The 20032-nt window shown below is 40.6% G+C and overlaps 1 protein-coding gene across 1 annotated transcript; it reads left to right on the top strand.

Annotated features, from left to right (window-relative positions):
* Nucleotides 1-802: 802 nt before the first annotated feature.
* Nucleotides 803-12099, top strand: LOC134493917 (carboxymethylenebutenolidase homolog). The gene is made up of 6 exons (XM_063298749.1): nucleotides 803-923; nucleotides 3922-4136; nucleotides 4967-5074; nucleotides 9222-9364; nucleotides 10004-10095; nucleotides 11181-12099. The coding sequence occupies exons 2-6, from the start codon at nucleotides 3922-3924 to the stop codon at nucleotides 11385-11387; spliced, it is 765 nt and encodes a 254-aa protein (XP_063154819.1). The 5' UTR covers nucleotides 803-923; the 3' UTR covers nucleotides 11388-12099.
* The last annotated feature ends 7933 nt before the right edge of the window (nucleotides 12100-20032 follow it).

The raw sequence follows: 20032 nt of genomic DNA, 5'->3' as shown, positions 1-20032 counted from the left end.
TCATCCAGTAACCTCAATAACTCCTGGATCATTTCAAAATGGCTGCTCTGTGACCAATTTATCTTGATAATGAAATGAAATTATAAAATAAATCTCTTTTTTGGGGTTCAAAGGGTAAAGAAACATAAAGGAAATAGAGGCAACATTTTTCGGCAAAGGCTTGGATGTTCTACCAAGAAAGGTATAAATTATTGGTTTAATATTGTCAACCTTTACGTTCCAACAAGTGGATAATATATAAGGAGAGATGATTGTATGGACTTATATAGACTTATATAATCCAGCAGACAACTAAAAGAAGAATGCATCTTTATTTAAAAACCTGGCAACATCAAAACACAGAACGGAGCTGCAACAAGCCACTCTGCTTTTACTGAATGATCAGCACGCAAAACAGTGGGAAACCATAGTTCTCTGAGCGAGCATGTAGTAACATAACACAATCTGTGGCAGGTCATACGAACAGGAACACAACAGCCATGCCTTGAACGCAGTGGTAGCATGAATTCAGCTAAGCAATAGCCTTATTTCCTCCCAGCAACTCCCCAAAGGCCTCAACCATGTCTTTAAATATCACCAAAACTCTTCTCAAAATACACAACTGTTTTACATCCCAAAACTGTGGTTTCTCCTGAAAAGCTGGGATGAGGAATAAAGAACCCAGTGATACAAAAACATGAGACACAAGCATGATAGCCTGGAGGACAGCCATGGAGGAGGAGTTGTTGAAATTCTTCCCACTTAGGGGCTGAGTTACCCTTTGTCAACCTTTGAGCTGTTTTGTAATAAGCAAATTCTTTTGCCTGACTTTCAGTGGAGCTGCACCAAGCAGGGTGAAAGAAGCTGCAGCATTCACCAGCAGCCAAGCAGACTGCCTTAAAAAAACCATTTCCAGGAATCTGAAATCGGACTCTCCGTTCCAGGTATGTTGGAATCAAATCTGATACGTCAAACTGTTTTCTGGAGAAAGATTAAATGGGTAGCCAAAATGCTGATGCAGTGCCTGACAATTGGAAGAATGCCTTTCTTATTCTGCCATTTTGAAGAAAAGGTAACAAGACTACATGGAAACACTACAAAGGAATTAGTTTCAGAAGGATGCCCAGCAAGCTGTTTGGCAGAACAAATGGTACAGTATTGAGGGGGGATTAAAACTAAGGTGTGTAGTATTCTGTAATGTATTTATGGATAAACATGTAAGAATGCGTGTTGTGACAGAGGTGTGTTAACTGCAGATACAAATACTTTGGATATAGATGATGCCTTGCTGCTGGTGAAGAGAGATTCCAAATCATTTGCAGTGAATGTTAGATATAGTGCATGATACAATGAGGATAATGGACTTGAAAGATGATGTTACAAAATCAAGGATGTGTGTGAGAGCGGTAATAGAAAGACCAATTGCAGGATATATCGGAGTGGTGAAAATTGGAGCAAGGAGACAAACTTGTGAACCTTGATAAATACTTACTAAAGACAGGAAAACGGACAAAGAAATTTTAAAGTGTAGAAATCCTGCTAGAAAGGTAATTGGTAGTATGTGGTTGCAAGGAATGGGTGCTTGTCAAAAGAAGTGAAAATGGGTGAGTATATGAGTGTGCTTCTTCCTACTTCGCATTATAAGGGACAATTGGGTGCGTAGAGAAAAGTACAAAGGTACGTTGACTGCAGTGGGAATTGGTTGCCGAAGAGGTGGACGGGCGAAAACAAGAAGAAAGTGGGTCAGCACTCAGTGCATGAAGACTGAATATGGATTGACAAAAAAGTGACTGAACCATTCCAAAGAGGGACACTGAGATGGTTTGAACATAAGGAGAGAACAAATAAGAATCAAACCTCAAAACAAACATAGAAAGGAGAAGTGAATGGGTGGAGAAGAAGGGGAAGACTGAGAATGTAGGGGTTGTATGGAATTGATGAGATCTTCAGAAAGAGAGGCATGAGAAGTTTAAAGAATAAAAGGCAATGGAGGGATGTGGTAGAAGCAGGGATAGTTTCCAAGGTTAAAAGCATAGAGAGGTACAGTGAATGATCTTGGCATTGCCTAGTTTTAGCTTTTTAAAAAAAAAAAGCTCATGTCTTTAATTTAATTGGCTTGCAATTTCTTATTCCTCTTCTGTACTTTGCATAATGTTGCTTATCCTCAAAAAGAATAACATGATATGTATGTATATAAGAGATCCAGTATGTGGTTGGGATATCATATGCCATTCTCCCCTTCATGAATATATTGAAGTGAAATCTATTAGTAAAGATGCTCCTTTATTGAAGGAGATTTGCTTGCATGTAACTAGTTTAGTTGTATATCCATTCAGCATAACAGTGATGGGTGATTCATACATATGATGTATATAATAATGCTGTCTTTATGCTAAGGGTGTGTCTTTCTAGAAAGCAGCACCTTTGTTTTACAGTAGGTTATTACCGGTTTTTCAGTGTAGCAATATTCAACTAATATGCAAAGACTGTGCTGAAGACCTCCTTGCAATAAAGAGAAATACAGTATTGTCAACTGTCTTTGAGAAAGTATTATGTAGAAAATCCCATACACTGTTAGGCAGGAAAATCTGTGTTGTACTCTATGCAGGGATGATCACATTTCTTTCTCTCTCTCAATCCTATATATAGATTGGAAAGGTAACATAAACCTTCACAACACTCAGCTTATATCATGTTCACTGATTCAATGTAGTTCATACATCGTAACGTTTCACATGCCATGGCGCTGACGCGCGTTTCTGTTTGGGAGGGAGCTGCTGTGAAACCTTGTGCCAAGCTCTGTATCTATGTTCATTTCAATGGAATGTGTTTGGGTAATGTGCTCTGCTCAAGGACTTTTCCCGCGGACCATCAGAAGCCGTTAGGAGCACCTGGGATTGTGAGCTTGGGAAGATTCTACGAGGGAGGGATTTCACTTGCACCGAGGGTTTTTAGTTTGAATTTGGTGCACATTCATCATTCTCAGCTTTCTCTGTGATCCTGCATACTATTCTTTAATAAATCAGATCTCTTTGAATTCACACTCACGAGTCTGATAGTGTTTTAGAATAGGGAACCATTACAGCTTACTTCTATCTGCATTTCTAACAAATAAACCTTTTTTTAAAAAAAATCCTACCCTGATTGTGGCATCCCTGCTCCTAGCTTTGTTCACACAATATCCAGAAAGGACAAATCTTGATCTGCCTCTTTCTCATTAAGACGCTCAATATATTACTGTGCATAATCATAATCACAGGTGACTACAAGATGATAGTAAGACCCAGAGGAAAAATGAATCCTGGTCTTAGGAAAGAGAATACATGCAGAAACATACTACTCAAAGCAAGTAGGGGTAAATCAAATGAGGAAAAGAATAAAACACGAGCACAATAGAAAAAGAAGAAAGAAACAAGTAATGCTCTATTCAGTGGAATTAGTGCTGCTGTGCAAACCCAGCCAAAGTCTCCAAGTGACTACCTACATATTCCAAGAACCCCATTATCAAAACCTTGCACTGACTGGAAAACTGATCTGCTCACTTCTGCATGAAAACTTAAGTAACCTTCATTCTCCTTTGCTGATAGCATACTTTAGGTTGCAGGCGTCGTATTATGGTAAATACATGTCTTTTTGTGGCTATACGGATGTATGGCAGTTTTGTAATGAAAAAAAGCATGAATGTAACTTTGTGGTCAACATCAGTGAAGCATGTTATTTCCTTTTTAAGATTGGGATGTCTAATCCTAAATATATTATCTTTTAAATTATTGGTAAATTATTTTAACAAACAACCTCAGTGCTTCTACGGTAAGCTGTTCCATTTTTAAGGCTGTAAGTTACAGAGTATGCACGCACCCCATCAGCTGCAGGCAACAGTATCTGCAGGCACACAAAGGAATTGTCTCCAAGATGGGTTAAACTTTGCGTTACATTTTATAGATGGCAGATAAGCCTAAATTTTGTCCTTGTGACCTTGGAGACAAGTTTGACTATCAACCTCTCGGGCATGAAGTGTCAATCAAGCATATTAAGGCCTACGTGATGATGCCCTCTGTTCAGACCGATGCAGCTGTGATTGTGATTCATGACATATTTGGATGGCAACTCCCAAATACCAGATATATTGCTGATTTGATTGCTTCCAATGGATACATGTAAGAAATGGATTTTATTTCTCTCCATCATAGTCTTCTCTCTTTTATATAGGGTGGTTTTGAACTCAGGGTGCCTTCTAATCTATTCATTTAAATGTATCTTGTATGTCCAAGCTTATATACATAACGGCATTAACATGTGTGTAAGGTAATCAAAGCATAGCATGTGAAATACAGCAAGATAACAATGATTTCTATGTTAATTCACCTGGGGCTAATTTACCTGGAGGTTAATTGTTAGCTTTATAAAATAAAACCTATTAAGAAATGAACAATAGCCTGCAGTGATTATCAGTTATCCATTAAGTAAAATAATATCTTTTATTTAGGAATATTTATATGCAAAGGGCAACTAATACTGTACATGACAATTTATTTAGGATATGAATTCACATTCACATTGAGAACTAGGCAGCTACCTATATCCAGTCTGTCATGGGATCAGGAAATTTTCTCTTCCTATGCACTGTAGTGAAATCCAGAGGGTGTTTGTGGTTACACAGGATAGTTATGCAACTTATGGACATGCCTCAGCATTCATACAGATCCATCACTATGCAAAGCGTGTGTTTAAAATTAATGCCAATAATACAGCTTCTGCTTCTAGCATGTTCTGAATGTATCCTTTCTTCCCTGGTTGCATTAAATTGTGTGGGGTTTTTTTGTATTTTGTTTGCTATTTATCCAATTTAACAACCCCATTTTTTAACACATGTTGTTATTACTTTCTCCCAAAGAATGTTTGTAAGAGTAGGGGAATTATCTGTATTATAGGAGACTGTTAAATAAGGAAGGTTGCAATAAATATTTTCTATTTATTTTGTGTGCAGTGCTATTTGTCCAGACTTTTTTAAAGGACAAGAACCTTGGAAACCATCTAATGATTGGTCTCAATTAAATGACTGGCTAAAAACACGAGATCCCAAGAATATAGACAGGTAAGCTTTTATCCTGAAGGGTATTTACTCTTTCTTCTGCACATATTTCAGATTGACGGATGTCTCATCATTTTAAACTATATATATCAAGGAAGGATTTGCAGATAGAGATTTTAATCAAATTTTATTATTTCTTTATGAGAAAGTTATAAATTGTATAAAGCTTTCCCATTTGCTGTCAAGGCAGCCTAATGCTACCTAATGATTACACTACAAGCCAACATTTTTGCTGATTGCAACCGTTCAGTTGTCATCCAGTATAGGATATGTAGGAGAGAGATAAGCCACTGAACCCCACTTGATTCTAATATTATATTTATTTTATAAATTTATTCACCGCCCATGTCTCCCCTACGGGGGGGACTCTGAGCGGCTTACAATAAAACAGGATTAAAATATAAAACCATTACATTACAAAATACAATAAAAATATAAATATAATAAAATCTACATGGCGAAAAAATCTTAAACAGTCCTTCAGTGTGGCAGGTCCCTCTGAATCACTTCATGGCGCTAGCCATCCCCAGGTGTAATTATTTGCCCTCCCATTCCAAGCCTGCCTACAAAACCAGGTCTTTAATCTTTTGCAGAAGTCCAGGAACAAGGGGGCTTGTCTCACCTCTGGGGGAAGGATGTTCCAAAAGGCAGGACCTACAGCAGAGAAGGCATGCTTCCAAGACCCTGCTAGATGGAATTCTTTTATAGATGGGGCCCGTAACATGCCCTCCCTGCATGACCGGATGGGGCGCGTCGATGTAATAGGGATGAGACGGTCCCTCAGGTAACCTGGTCCCATGCCATATAGGGCTTTAAAGGTGATAACCAACACCTTGAATTGGACCTGGAAGCAAACTGGGACCCAGTGGAGCTCACGCAACAGAGGCATTACGTGTGCAAATCTTGGAGCACCCAAGATTCTCCGCGCGGTCGCATTCTGGACCAGCTGTAGCTTCCAGATATTCTTCAAGGGTAGCCCCATGTAGAGCACATTACAGTAATCTATATGGGAGATGACCAGGGCATGAGTGACTGTTCGGAGGGCCTCTCGGTCCAGAGAAGGGCGTAACTTGTGTACAACACGAATGTCATGAGTACTGATGGCGAGCAGGAGGGGGCCTCTATCCAGGGGGGAAAACGCATGCGTAGTACTGAGGAATTAAGCAGCCATTCAAAGAGACACAGATCAGACCCACCTTAACTTTTGGGGTTTATCTGTCTGGGTTTTTCCCACGCTTCTTCAGTTTGTTAGGATTCCATTTTATGTAGCAGTAATAAACACTAGAGACCTACTCTTCGTCTCAGTGTGATTTCTGACTGTTAGGACAATGAAGTTGCGCAAAGGCCCTCCTGGCCACCACTGCCACCTGCTCTTTGAGCAGGAGCCGTGAGTCCAAGAGGATGCCCAAGTTACGCACCAGGTCTGTCTGGGGCAGCGCAACCCCATCCAGCACTAAAGATGACAAGTTCCTGGCACACGAGGTGCCATTAATCCACAGCCACTCCATCTTACTAGGGTTCATTCGAAGCCTGTTGTTCCCCATCCAGGCCCCCACAGCCCGAAGACACTCGGAAAGGGTGGTCACAGCATCACTTACTTCACCCAAGACAGAGACATACAATTGAGTATCATCAGCATACTGATGATACCTCATCCCATGGTGACGAATGATCTCGCCCAGCAGTTTCATGTAGACGTTAAAAAGGAGAGGGGAGAGTACTGATCCCTGTGGCACCCCACAAAGAAGGGGCTGTGGGGCCGATCTCTCCTCCCCTATTAACACTGACTGGGACCGGCCCTGGAGGAAAGAGGCGAACCAGCGCAAGACTACGCCGCCCACCCCCACTCCCTGAGCCGAAAGGATACCATGGTCGATGGTATCGAAAGCCACTGAGAGGTCAAGAAGAGTCAAGATGGATGTACTCCCTCCATCCCGCTCCCTCCAGAGATCATCCATAAGTGTGACCAATGCCGTTTCTGTTGCATAACCGAGTCTGAAACCTGACTGAAAAGGGTCTAGATAATCCATTTCATCCAGAATCCTCTGGAGCTGCAACGCCACCACTTTCTCAACCACTTTTCCCCAAAAGGGGAGGTGGGAGACTGGGCGAAAATTGTCCAGTATGCTGGGGTCCAGCGATGTTTTCTTGAGGAGGGGGCACACCAGCGCCTCTTTGAAGGCTGCCGGAAATACCCCCTCTCTCAAGGATGCATTTACCATCACCTGGACCCAACCACATGTCCCCTTCCGAGCTGACTTCACCAGACAGGAGGGGCATGGATCTAATTGGCAAGTGGTGGTGTTTACAGTCTGGAGGATCCTGTCCACTTCCTTGGGCCAAACAGGATCAAACCGTTCCCAGATAACAGGGTAAGAACGTTCCCCGGGTATCTCCCCAGATACTGCCTCATGCTCAGAGTCCAGCTTGGAGCAAATCTGAGTGATTTTATTCTGCAGATGCCTAGAAAACCCCTCAGCTTGACCCTGAATATGGATCTCTAAGTCCCCTTTCCCCAAAAGGGATCGGGTAATCTTGAACAGGGCTACCGGGCGGCATTCTGCAGATGCAATAGGAGCAGAGAAATACTGGCATTTTGCCGCTCTTACCGCCACAAGGTAGGCCTTAATAGCAGCTCTAACTTGTGTTCTGTCAGATTCGCTCTTTGTTTTCCTCTAGCGGCGCTCTACACATCTCTTAATGCTCTTCAGAACCCTCAGCTCCTCCGTGAACCACGGGGAGTGTCGGGTTTGATGGGATAAGAGAGGCCACACAGGCGCGACCCTGTCGAAGGCCCCGGCGGCCTCCTTATTCCAGGTGGCAGCCAGGGCCTCCGCTGGACCGTGCAGCAGATCCCCAGGTATAACCCCCAGCTCCCTCTGAAACCTTACTGGGTCCATTAGTCGCCGGGGGCGGACCAATCAAATAGGTCCTGCCTCCCTGCGGAGGAGGGCGGCATAGGAGAATCTCAGGCTCACCAGGGCATGATCTGACCATGACAGTGGGGATAGCTGTAACTCTCCCCTGAGATCACGTTGCCATTGCTCTGACAAAAAAACTAAGTCTGGGGTGAGGCCACTGTCCCGAGTTGGGTCTTGAATGATCTGAATCCTGTCCATGGCCGCCATGGCGGTCATGAATTCCCAAGCTGCCTCCGAGGTCCGTCCCAGGGACAGCAGGTTGAAGCCCCCCAGGACCATAAGCCTGGGGAACTCCACCGCCAACCCCGAGATGGCCTCCAGCAGCTCAGGCAGGGAGGTTGCTATGCAGCAGGGAGGCTGGTACACTAGCAACACCCCCAACTGTTCCCGAGAACCCAACTTGAAAAACAGGGTCTCATACCCAGTCACTTGTGGAGCATGGCACCTGAAGGCCAGAAGAGATTCCCGGATGGCCACAGCCACCCCACCTCCCCTGCCCTGAGATCTCAGCTGGTGCCATACTCAAAACCCAGCTGGGCACATCTCTGAAAGAGGGATACCTCCCTCCGGGCCCAGCCAGGTTTCAGTAATACACACCAGATCCGCCCTGTCGTCTGCAATCAAATTGCAAACGAGGGGGGCCTTGTTGTTAACAGACCTGGCGTTACAAAGCAGCAGCCGCAGGTCAGGGCCTCCATGGGTATATCCCATTATCAAAACAATTTAAACAATTTAATTCCTACCAAAAAAGCACACAAAAACCTCTTTAGATCCTGCTGATTTTAATATATCTTAGCTGGTATCCCCCACACTTTTTCCAGCACATTTCATCAAAATGTGCTGGAAAACAGTCTTTAATAGAAGTGGTGAAGGTGCTGGCCTGGAAAGCAGGAGACTGTGAGTCCTAGGCTTAGGCATGAAAGCCAGCTGTGTGACTTTGGGTCAGTCACTACTCCTCCTCTTTGCAGCCTTCTCAGAAGCTGTTCTCTGTGGTTTGGGCTGAAAGGCAGGATACAATAATTGCAGGGAAGGGGAACCACCAAAGATCGCCTCCCAGCCTCCTTTACCCTGTACTACTACTAGATCCTGGCATTTTTTGTGAATAGAAGGAGCTCTTCCATTCTTGGTATGGCCATCCTGGGTCTGACTGTGCTTTTAGGTGTTTCCCTTCTATCAGGATTACTAGTTTTCTGCTTGATTTTGTTGCTCATTTACTTTTTGCGTCCTAGAGAAACCGATGTTGTCTTGAAATATTTGAAGGAAATATGTAATGTGAAGAAGATAGGAGTCATTGGATTTTGTTGGGGTGGATCTGCTGTGCATCATCTGATGTTGAAATATTGTGTATTTTCTGCAGGCGTGTCCATCTATGGTATGTGTTTAATGCAATGCAGTCTGTGCAGATTATCATTTTCAAGGGAATTAGAGATAAGAGAAAAAGAGTTATATAAGTAGGTTGGGATACATTTATCTGAAAAAGAATGTAATCATTTAGGGAATATAGCTATTTCCACATTAGGAATTCTGGGTCTTATAGGATAACTCAGCCATCACTGAGTATGGAAATGCCCCATATCCTGTTAATTCAAAATGCAGAATTTATGGGCAGAGTGAAGGTCTTTGTGCACATGGGGCAAATTCCACATTCTAAGGCAGGGGGCCATTGAATATCAATCACTAGCCCCTTCATGTCCCGCTTCTTACTCTGACGGAGACATGTCGCTGGCCTGGACTAATGGACAATTCTTGGTATGATCCCTCAAGTCTCTTCTTATATTCATATAGACAATTTACTTAGTGAGATGGGCGGTGTATAAATTTGATAAATAAGGAAGATAAATAAGTAAGTACTTTTGTCTAGAAGGTTTAGTTGAAACAAATACTGTAAATGGTAATTTGGGGGTAGTATCAGTGCATTTGAATTGTTTGCACAATAAAAAGGGGGGGTTGTGATGCTGTTCAGTACTAATATGATTGGTTTTAATATAGCTTTTTGTCAAATATATTTTAGGAGTTGTCACTTTAATGGAGGACAATTTCAACCTGAATAGTCCCACATTTTTCATTGTTGCAGAAAAGGATGACTTCATTCCTCTTGACCATGTAAGATATTGTTTCTGGATGCTGAGTTTTAGAATCACATCCCACATAATGTAATAGTGGTATGACAATGGACAGTGGGAATTGGTTTACAATTCTTCCCTTTATGGAGTCTTGGCTATTCTGGATGGATAGAGTTGATGATTTTTTCAGATACTTGAAGGACAAAAAACATGCCTAACATACCGTTATCGTCTATGTTCCAGCAATTTTGCCTTTTTAAAAGAGTCACTCCTCAGCAAGAGATCTGGAATTAGACATTGTTCCGTAGAAGATTTAGACTGTCTTGGAACACAGAGTCTAACCCTGTGAAAATCTGCTTCACAAGAGGGAAGTGTTGCTTTGTGAATTGAGAAATAATAAGAGCGTTTGGGATTAACTTGAGAAGGCAAAGCAAGCCATAATTCCAATCGTACTGCAAGTCTTAAAATAGCATTATGAATCGTAACAGGATTTTTCATATTTTTAAGTTCTAGAACCCTAAAAATTAGTATAGGACCAAACTGAGTTGGCTGAGTTTAGCTTGGCATATCGCACAGTGATCATGCAACTGCATTGGCAGACTTTACCAGAATAGTTGGTTCCTGGGACTCTGGCTACAATCTTGGCTCTTTAGCTACAGTCTCTTTGTGTGGTCATGTAAACCCATGTTAATCATTGAATGCTTATAGTTCAACCAAAAATGATACTATATACTGTAATTTATGAGCCCCAGGATTCTCTATACTGAATTGCAATGAAGTTATGCATTTACAGGCGGTCCTTAACTTACGACCATAACTGAGACCAGAAGTGCCCTCACTAAGCGAAGGGGTCATTAAGTGAATCACACCCGATTTTACAATCTAGGGACGCGGTGACAGTTGTAAACTGAGAGCTGTCATAACTTCAAATGGTCGCTAAACGAATGGTGGTAAGTCAAGTACTACTTATAATTACAATACAGATAGGGATATCACAGGAAATATATAGGCTGAGGACATAAGTGTCTCAACTCCCAATGAAGAGAGAGAAGATAAGGGGGCTCTGGATATCACAAAAGATGAAAATAGTTCCATACCAATAATAAAAGGGGTTTTCTGTTACAGATTACTCAGCTAACAAAGAAGCTGGAACAGGAGTGCAAAGTTGATTTTGAAGTGAAAATATATCCTGGGCAGACTCATGGCTTTGTCCACCGCAAGAGAGAAGATATTAATCCTCAAGATAAACCTTACATTGAAGAAGCAAGGAAAGACATGCTATGTTGGCTGTGTAGATATATTCAGCCATCTGTGTCATCTGTCAAAATATGATGGGGGGAGGTCATTAGAGGAAAAAAAATTAAAATGTATCTTTAACACCAAGATGTAAGCTGTGATTACTTAAATGCATAATTTTCTCTGCTACAAGCAAATATATATATACATATACATATACGTATACGTATACATATATAGCAATAAGGAGGCTCAGCTTGCTACTTGTAACGATCTCTTCCCCCAGACCGCATATAATGATAGGAATGGAAACGAGGTCCTTTGTTCTGACACGCAAACTTGTTTTATTCCTTCCCCTCCAGTACCCTGCTGTCAAATCAGCAGATAAGCCAAATACAGTATGGCAACTTAGGGAATATCACCTGACCTGCAGCGTATACTAAGGTCTCGCCATAATTCTCCCATATGAGCAGTGCTAGAAGGGAGGACACATGCTGAATCCCCAAACTGGGCCCAAATCCCCAAGAATTGTTATGGCTTGAGGAAATGGGTCTTGGGGCTCTACTGCAAGGCAATGGCTTAAATCTGAACATTTTCAACATTTTCTTCAGAGCAAGAAGAAATTGTCAATAAAACAAAACAGAGCTCTTTAGGTTATCTATGATGTACGGGTTTAAGTCTTTCATAGACCTTCAAGATGGAAACTGCAAAATTGTATTTTCGATGTGCCCTAATAAGTAAAACAAGGCGATATTTTTAATCAATTTCCTGTGCTGACTCCTTCATTCAATAAAGTTTTAAACTATGATATCAGTTCACTGGATATTAATTTTAGAACTTTTACAATACTTCTAGAATCATGTTAAAGTAACTTTTTTAATTATGCAAACTCAAAGCAGAAAATACACAAGCTTTCAGGTTTTCCAACAGCTTTGTCAGGCTCAGTAACAAACAAAGAGAAAAAGGGGTGGTGGCTGATCTTCAGGCCATGGAAGTTGCACGCATTTGGAATACACTGCACCTGTTGCTGTGACATTGCATATTATTCCTTGGTCCAGGATGCTGAGATGAAGAAGCAAATGAGCCACGTAAAGAAGTTCTGATTGTTTGTTTGTCTGTTCTAATTCTCCTTCTGATCAATTTTATTGAATAAACACTCCTCCTGTGGCTTAAGAGAATCCCAGTTCCTGTGGGTTAAAAGGAGGAGAAAATCTTATCTTGGCCCACTTTTTCCATACCATGTATAATTTTATACACCTTGACCATGTTGCCCTTCATATGCCTTTTTCCAGGCTGAAGAGTCTCAACTGTTCTAGCCTTTTCTTGATAGGGAGATGGTCAAGCTGACAGATTATTTTGATTGAATTCTTCTGTACCTTTTTCAGCTGCATTTTATCCTTTTTTAAATGTGGTAACCAGAATAGTACACATTATTCAGGTCTAGGCATACCATAAATGACAATGTTGGGTGCTTTCTTTTCAATCCCTTTTCTAACAATACCTAGCATATAGGAAGAAAGAAAGAGGAAATACTTCCCTGGCTATAAACATATTCTATATACATATTTTTATTATTAGTATTAGTATTATGACTTTTTATATAAGTAAACTGCAAATATGAAGGAAAAGAGAAAGAAAGAAAGAAAGAAAGAAAGAAAGAAAGAAAGAAAGAAAGAGAGAGAGAGAGAAAGAAATAGTACAGAAGGCAAAACAGAAAAAGAAAGTTAAAGAAACAAGAATAAAAAAAATAAGCAACTTCCAATCTTCTTTTCAATAGTTATAAAGAAACTCATTATCCCTTCCCCCTCTTAGTATTACAAGGATCCCTTCAGCCCTTTATTTAATCCTTTTTCAGTCATCAAATCTACTGTTTCCCATTTTCAGCAAAAAGTTCATCAAAGTTTTCCAGGTTTTTTTTTTTTTTTATAAAAGTACTTATTCTTTCATTCCTGACCAAGCAGGTAAGTTTTGCCATTTCTGCCAATTCTGACATCTTCACAATAAATTCCTCCATTGTGGGAGTTTCAGTATTCCTCCATCTCTGTGCATATAATTTCCCTGGCTTCTTTTTAAAGCACAATCATACTTTCTTGCTGAATCCTCGAGTACTTTGCCTGAAGGTCCCAAACTGACAGTTTCATTCATGAAATCAGACTTAAGAATTGCAAATTCTTGGGGCGTCTTCTCCACCTGCATTATTACAGGTGCAGAAAGCATATTCCTGTTTGGATATGATTAAAAATAAAGTCAGAGGTCACAAAATCACAGGTACAGTATTTAATGCATTGTTACTTAATTGCAGTTCAGGTAGACCTGAATTTTAAGCAAAATTGTCAAAGAATCCAGGTTATAAGTGAACAAATAATAAATAAGTGTAAATATGTAATATATTTTCTGCTACAGGTCTTATACAATATTGTAAAGTAAACTAAACAGACCTTATACAATATTGTAAAGTAAACTATAAAAGTTAAAATATATCCTAGACAACTTCATGGCTTTGCTCAGCGTAAGCCTGAAGACATGAAGCCTGAAGATAAGCCATACATAGAAGAAGCAAGAATGGATTTAATAGAGTGGCTGAATAGATACTTTATTTATTTAATTTTTATCCCGCCTTTATTATTTTTATAAATAACTCAAGGCGGGGAACATACCTAATACTACTTCCTCCTCCTATTTTCCCCACAACAGCAACCCTGTGAGGTGAGTTGGGCTGAGAGAGAGTGACTGGCCCAAGGTCACCCAGCCGGCTTTCATGCCTAAGGCAGGACCAGAACTCACAATCCCCTGGTTTCTAGCCCATTGCCTTAAACACTAGACCAAACTGGCTCATTATGTCTTGAAGCAACATATCCCATTTTACTTCCTTAACCTCAACAACAAAATGTCCTTTCTTTGTTTCAAAAACACTTACTGTAAAGATTGTGGGGTTACCTATTAGACTCTGAAGAAGGAAAAATGCATTTGAAAGATATGGCAATATTAAACATTGAATATTTGTCATTAATAAATTATCATATTACTCCATTAGTTCTACTGAAAATTATACACACCTGATGATCTCTCCATTCTTCTTGGCTTTCGTACATTATATACCACATTATTTTTCTGTAAATATATTGAAAGTTCAGCATTTCAGCATTTACACTTAATTTTGGACCTTAGTTCTATTACTGCTATAATTTCTGGGCTGCAAACATCCATTAGCTTTCTGTATCTCATTGCTTGTGTTTGTCCAGATTTTTTCAGCTCAAATCTGGTACTTCTAGTTCTACCATTTTCCTCTTTAAAATTGTAGACATCACCTTGAAGACACACACTTTGCCCCCAAAAACATGCTTCTCCAAGTCCAGTTTTGGTGTAATTAATCACCAATAAGGGGAAAGATAATTATTTATCCTTGATGCAAAATAATAGCAAAGCATTCAAAGTTGGAGTCTATCTCAAATTAAATTTTCTCTAATTCCAAGGCAACATCAATAATACAATCTGGTTTGAAGATGGAGGAGATAAACTTAAAAAAAAGTTGCAGAAGTAAAAATGAGGTATTATGAAAAAAAAAAGAGAAAGGGATGTGCTATTTGTAATCTTCTATCTCCCCAAATAATTGAAAGCTGAGAGTTTTAAAATTAAATTGGGAAGACTTGAACTGGTGATGTAATTTTACATAATACTGAAATGATGTATCTATAATCACTAGAGCCAGTTTGGTGTAGTGGTTAAGGCACCAGGCTAGAAACCAGGAGTCCGTGAGTTCTAGTCCTGCCTTAGGCACGAAAGCCAGCTGGGTGACCTTGGGCCAGTCACTCTCTCTCAACCCAACTCACCTCACAGGGTTGTTGTTATGGGGAAACTAGGAGGAGGAAAGAGTATTAGGTATGTTCGCTGCCTTGAGTTATTTATAAAAAATAATAAATGTTGGATAGAAAATAAATAAATAAAACTCTTGTGTCTGTTTGTTTGTAACCTTTAACTGGGCAAAACAGTGTGTCATAGGCCAACAATTTTTGAAGCAAGGTATCTCAAATGGGCTAACTTACAGAATGCATCCAAAATCCAGGACCCATGACTCCCATGGATTTGAAATTTGGCAAATTTCATCAAAGATTTTATGACATAAAAATAATCATAAAACGTTTTATGACATAATACAAAATGTCATAAAACATTTCAGTGAAAATTTGTCACTGAAAGTACTGGCTAATTCAGTCCTTTGGGGACCCATCACTGGTCCCATTTATCTTTGCTGACAACTTGGAACTGTGAGGTGGGTTGGGCTGAGAGAGAGTGACTGGCCCAAGGTCACCCAGCCGGCTTTCATGCCCAAGGTGGGACTAGAACTCACAGACTCCTGGTTTCTAGCCCAGCACCTTTACCACTAGACCAGACTGGCTCTATGTGCATATATCTATATGCAGCTGTAAATTGTGAAAGTTCATTAAATGTATGACACCAGCAGACATTGATGAGGTATGATCTGACAGCCCATTAGTGTAATTTATTAAATCAAGTTCTACTCTTTCATTTACTACTTATATATATATATATATATGCCACTTGTCTGCAATGTGGAAAGCAGCTTCCAATGAAAATTATAAGGAAACACTTCTTAGCATAAATGATGTGTGAATAGTCGATGTAGCAAATAAACTAAACCTAAACATGATGTGAATAGCCTGCTTCCAGCAATTTGTCTTCAGAAAGGCAAACATGCACACTCCCATATTCCGGGTTGGCAGTTTGCATGCATTCCAAGATATTCCTTACCCATCTAATTTCAGTGCAGATTACATTAATGTTTCCAATAAGCTCTCTTGATCAGGCAGGCTTTTTGGAGCCAGTTAAATGGTCTCCGTGCACCAGAGGACAAATGGCTTTGAAGTAGATTTGCTCTTTCCAGTCTCATACGCCAAAATTTTCTCACCTACCGAAGCTTTGATACACCCTTCCCTCTGGTTAGCGATGCAAGAAACAGCAGCAGCAGTCTGTTTTAGCTATCTATGGTTCTGCTGGTAACCATGGTAGTTTGTAACACTGAAAAAGAAGGTGACTGATTACACAGAGAGAAAAAGAGGTCCTGTTTGAAAACCTGTCCTTATAGACTGTATACCAATCAGCATTCCTTTCTGGATCGGAATAAGGACGGCAGCACAAAATTGCAGATGCACAGATACTTTGATTGGTGAGCCCACCAAGTATCCACATGTACAGTACTCCTTTCCACACAGCCATTCAAAGTTTATTATACAAAGGAGATTTCAGTTATTTCTGACTCTATTTACAGCAGATATGTATTGTGCAAACTGTTTTCTGTATCTTGGAGGACTCACCCATAAACTCACACCCAAAGCTAGATTTTAAAAACAGACTGATTTGGGTATAAAGGAGGAGGGGAAAGGATAGTAGCTTCTCTCTGTGTTAAAGATGTTAACTAAACTTTTAGCCAGATGCTGGTGTCTGAAATTTAGAGGGATAAAAATATACATAGGTAACAATTTATTGTATTAGTCAGGAATATGTGTCAGTAATCAAGTAAAGGCAGGGAACAGCCAGCACCAAGGTTAATATAGTGAGCATTCAAGTAGCAATCTGTTCCATCAAAATTTCTGCCAATTGTTTTTGAAAAAAAAAAGCAAAAACAAAAACAAACCTGCAGTGATTGTGTACGTAACTTTCCTATGGTATCTGCATCCTCATATATACATTTGAATGCAAGCTGTCCTAACAGTCAGGAATCACGCTGAGACGAGGAGTAGGTCTCTAGTGTTTATTACTGCTACATAAGACAGAAAATCCTAACAAACTGAAGAAGCGTGGGAAAAACCCAGACAGATAAACCCCAAAAGTTAAGGCGGGTCTGATCTGTGTCTCTTTGAATGGCTGCTTAATTCCGCAGTACTATGCATGTGTTTTCCCCCCTGGATGGAGGCCCCCTCCTGCTCGCCATCAGTACTCATGACATCACCCTCCCCTCCAGATTCACATTCCATTTCAGCCCCCTCCCTTCCAGAGGTTTGATAAGAGTCCATCTCTCCTTCCAAGCTCCCATGGGAACTGGGCAACGATGGAAAGTCTTCAAAGGAAAACTCCTCCAAGGACAAATCAGTGCTGCTCTCCAGGTCTGATAACACTTCTGGCCCAGGTGGCTTCTGCTGGAAAATAGCTAGATAATTAGAAGATTCTTTCCCCCTTCCCCTTGGTAAATGCAAGCCCGAGGTGGAGGGCTGCGGCCCTCCCTCCTCGTCTGTTTCTGGTCTGAAGGCTTCAGGCAGGGGTGGGGGCTGCAAACTTACGAACTCCTCTGCTTGGGATTCCTCTGCTTGCTCAGCCAAGTGAGGAATCTCTGGTAGAGTGTGAGGCTTGGGTTTGTGAGGGAAAAGCTGATGGAATCGATGAACCAGCGTTGGTGTTGTTGCAGGGCTGCTGCCAATTGTTGGATGGCTTGCCAAATTTCCTGGTTTTCCGAAGACATTTTCCCAAATGTCTCTCCTTTATTTATCTTTGTTCCTCCCTCTTTCAATGGGAGTAGGAGTTTGTTAGGATTGATGTCCTAACAGTCAGGAATCACGCTGAGACGAGGAATAGGTCTCTAGTGTTCATTACTGCTACATAAGACAGAAAATCCTAACAAACTGAAGAAGCGTGGGAAAAACCCAGACAGATAAACCCCAAAAGTTAAGGTGGTCTGATCTGTGTCTCTTTGAATGGCTGCTTAATTCCTCAGTACTACACATGCGTTTTCCCCCCTGGATAGAGGCCCCCTCCTGCTCGCCATCAGTACTCATGACACAAGCTTCTGTAATAATGTCTGCTTTTGCATACAGTTTTCCAAACTCTGTTTTTTGTATCAACTGTCTAAATGCTCACTTGTTTCCAATTCAATATTCAGTATAGTATAAAGCAAGCAGCCAGTATAATGGGAATAATAAGTTGGAATGACGAATTAAGAAAAAAATTCTGTCCTACCTAAAACATCTAGCGCCAGTTGGAACTGGCCACAGAGAAAGGAGAACCCACTCCAGCCCCTGAAGTCAGCCCAAGAGGATGTCATGGTTGATGGTACTGAAAGCTGCTGAGAGATCAAGGAACACCAGGATGGCTGCATCACCCTCTCCCAGCTCTGCCACAGGTCGTCAACAAGTGCAACCAACTTTATATATATTTTTACGGTTACAAGGTTTTGTGATGTTTAACCCAAAAAACAGCTGGCAGGAAAGAGAAAATTCAACCTTTAAAATTTGTGTCATTCTATAATAAGTCTTCCAAAATTGTTTACAACTTTGCCACCAAATGTGGCAGAATGATCCAAAATGATTATTGCAATTCCAACAATGTTTAGAAAATGAGTCATTTACTTTATGAGTTAGCCAAAAGAGATAATTCATTTTCTAAACATCGGTGGACACAATTTAACATAGTTGCTTACTTATTACGCTTTCATTCCCTCACACTGAGGAACTCTTATTCATTCTCTCTTCATCCCTTCATGGAAAATAACATACTATAACTGAATCTCCCTAATTTTCCTCAGCCAGTTTTTAACTATCTATAGTGCTACTTTTATTCAAAAGACACTTTATATGAGACATCTCCAAGAGGCAAGAACAATGTGGCCTTTAGCAATTATTTCAGAAGGGGAACAGTGTGTGTAGGATTAAATCCCTACTTAGGACAGCAACAAACTAGGGTGTGCTTGAGCCATTTGCTATACCTTAGTCTATCAGGAAACAAGGAGCAAAGGAACAGGATGTTCATGTCAAAAGAGAAAAATGAGACAAAAATAGGTCTGACAACTTGCCACAGTAAAATGAGTCCAATCCTTTAAAATGTTTGTACTGTATGCTACCTCATAACTTAAAGTTCAGGGCATCTTACAATCAATCAGTATAAAGAGAAATGTATACAAAATGATCCATGCAAAACACAAAATCAAAAGCACTGTATATATAACAACTGAAAACAAAACTGACAATAAGGTCAAAAGTACAACATAGATTTAATAGCGAGAGATCAAAATATTTTCAGCTGGCAGAAAAAAAAATCTTAAGAAATGGTGCCATTGGATGCTGCTACTAAACGAGGCTTTTTCGGAGTGGCTGTCCACCTCTCTTTACTGGGAGGGATTACTCTGAGATGGGTAGCTTGAAGAAGGATGTGTGGGTAATATATAAGGAGAGATGATTGTATGGGACTGTAAACACGTATATAAGCCAGCAGACAACTAAAAGAAGAATGCAGCGTTATTTAAAAACCTGGCAACATCGAAACAGAACAGAGTTGTGACAAGCCACTGTGCTTTTACTGAATGATCAGCACGAAAAACAGTGGGAAACTACAGGTCTCTGAATGAACATGTATTAACAGTAACACAATCTGTGGCAGGTCATACAAAAAGGAACACAACAGCCATGCCTTGAACGCAGTGGTAGCATGAATTCAGCTAAGCAATAGCCTTATTTCCTCCCAACAACTCCCCAAAGGCCATGTCTTTAAATATCACCAAAACTCTTCTCAAAATACACAACAGTGTTACATCCCAAAACTGTGGTTTCTCCTGAAAAGCTGGGATGAGGAATAAAGAACCCAGTGATACAAAAACATGAGACACAAGCACGATACCCTGGAGGACAGCCATGGAGGAGGAGTTGTTGAAATCCTTCCCACTTAGGGGCTGAGTTACCCTTTGTCAACCTTTGAGCTGTTTTGTAATAAGCAAATTCTTTTGCCTGACTTTCAGT

This window comes from Candoia aspera, chromosome 3 (genome assembly GCF_035149785.1).
Source record: "Candoia aspera isolate rCanAsp1 chromosome 3, rCanAsp1.hap2, whole genome shotgun sequence".
Lineage (NCBI taxonomy): Eukaryota > Metazoa > Chordata > Lepidosauria > Squamata > Boidae > Candoia > Candoia aspera.
Note: the sequence above shows the minus strand (reverse complement) of the source record. Positions and strands in the feature narration are given on the sequence as shown.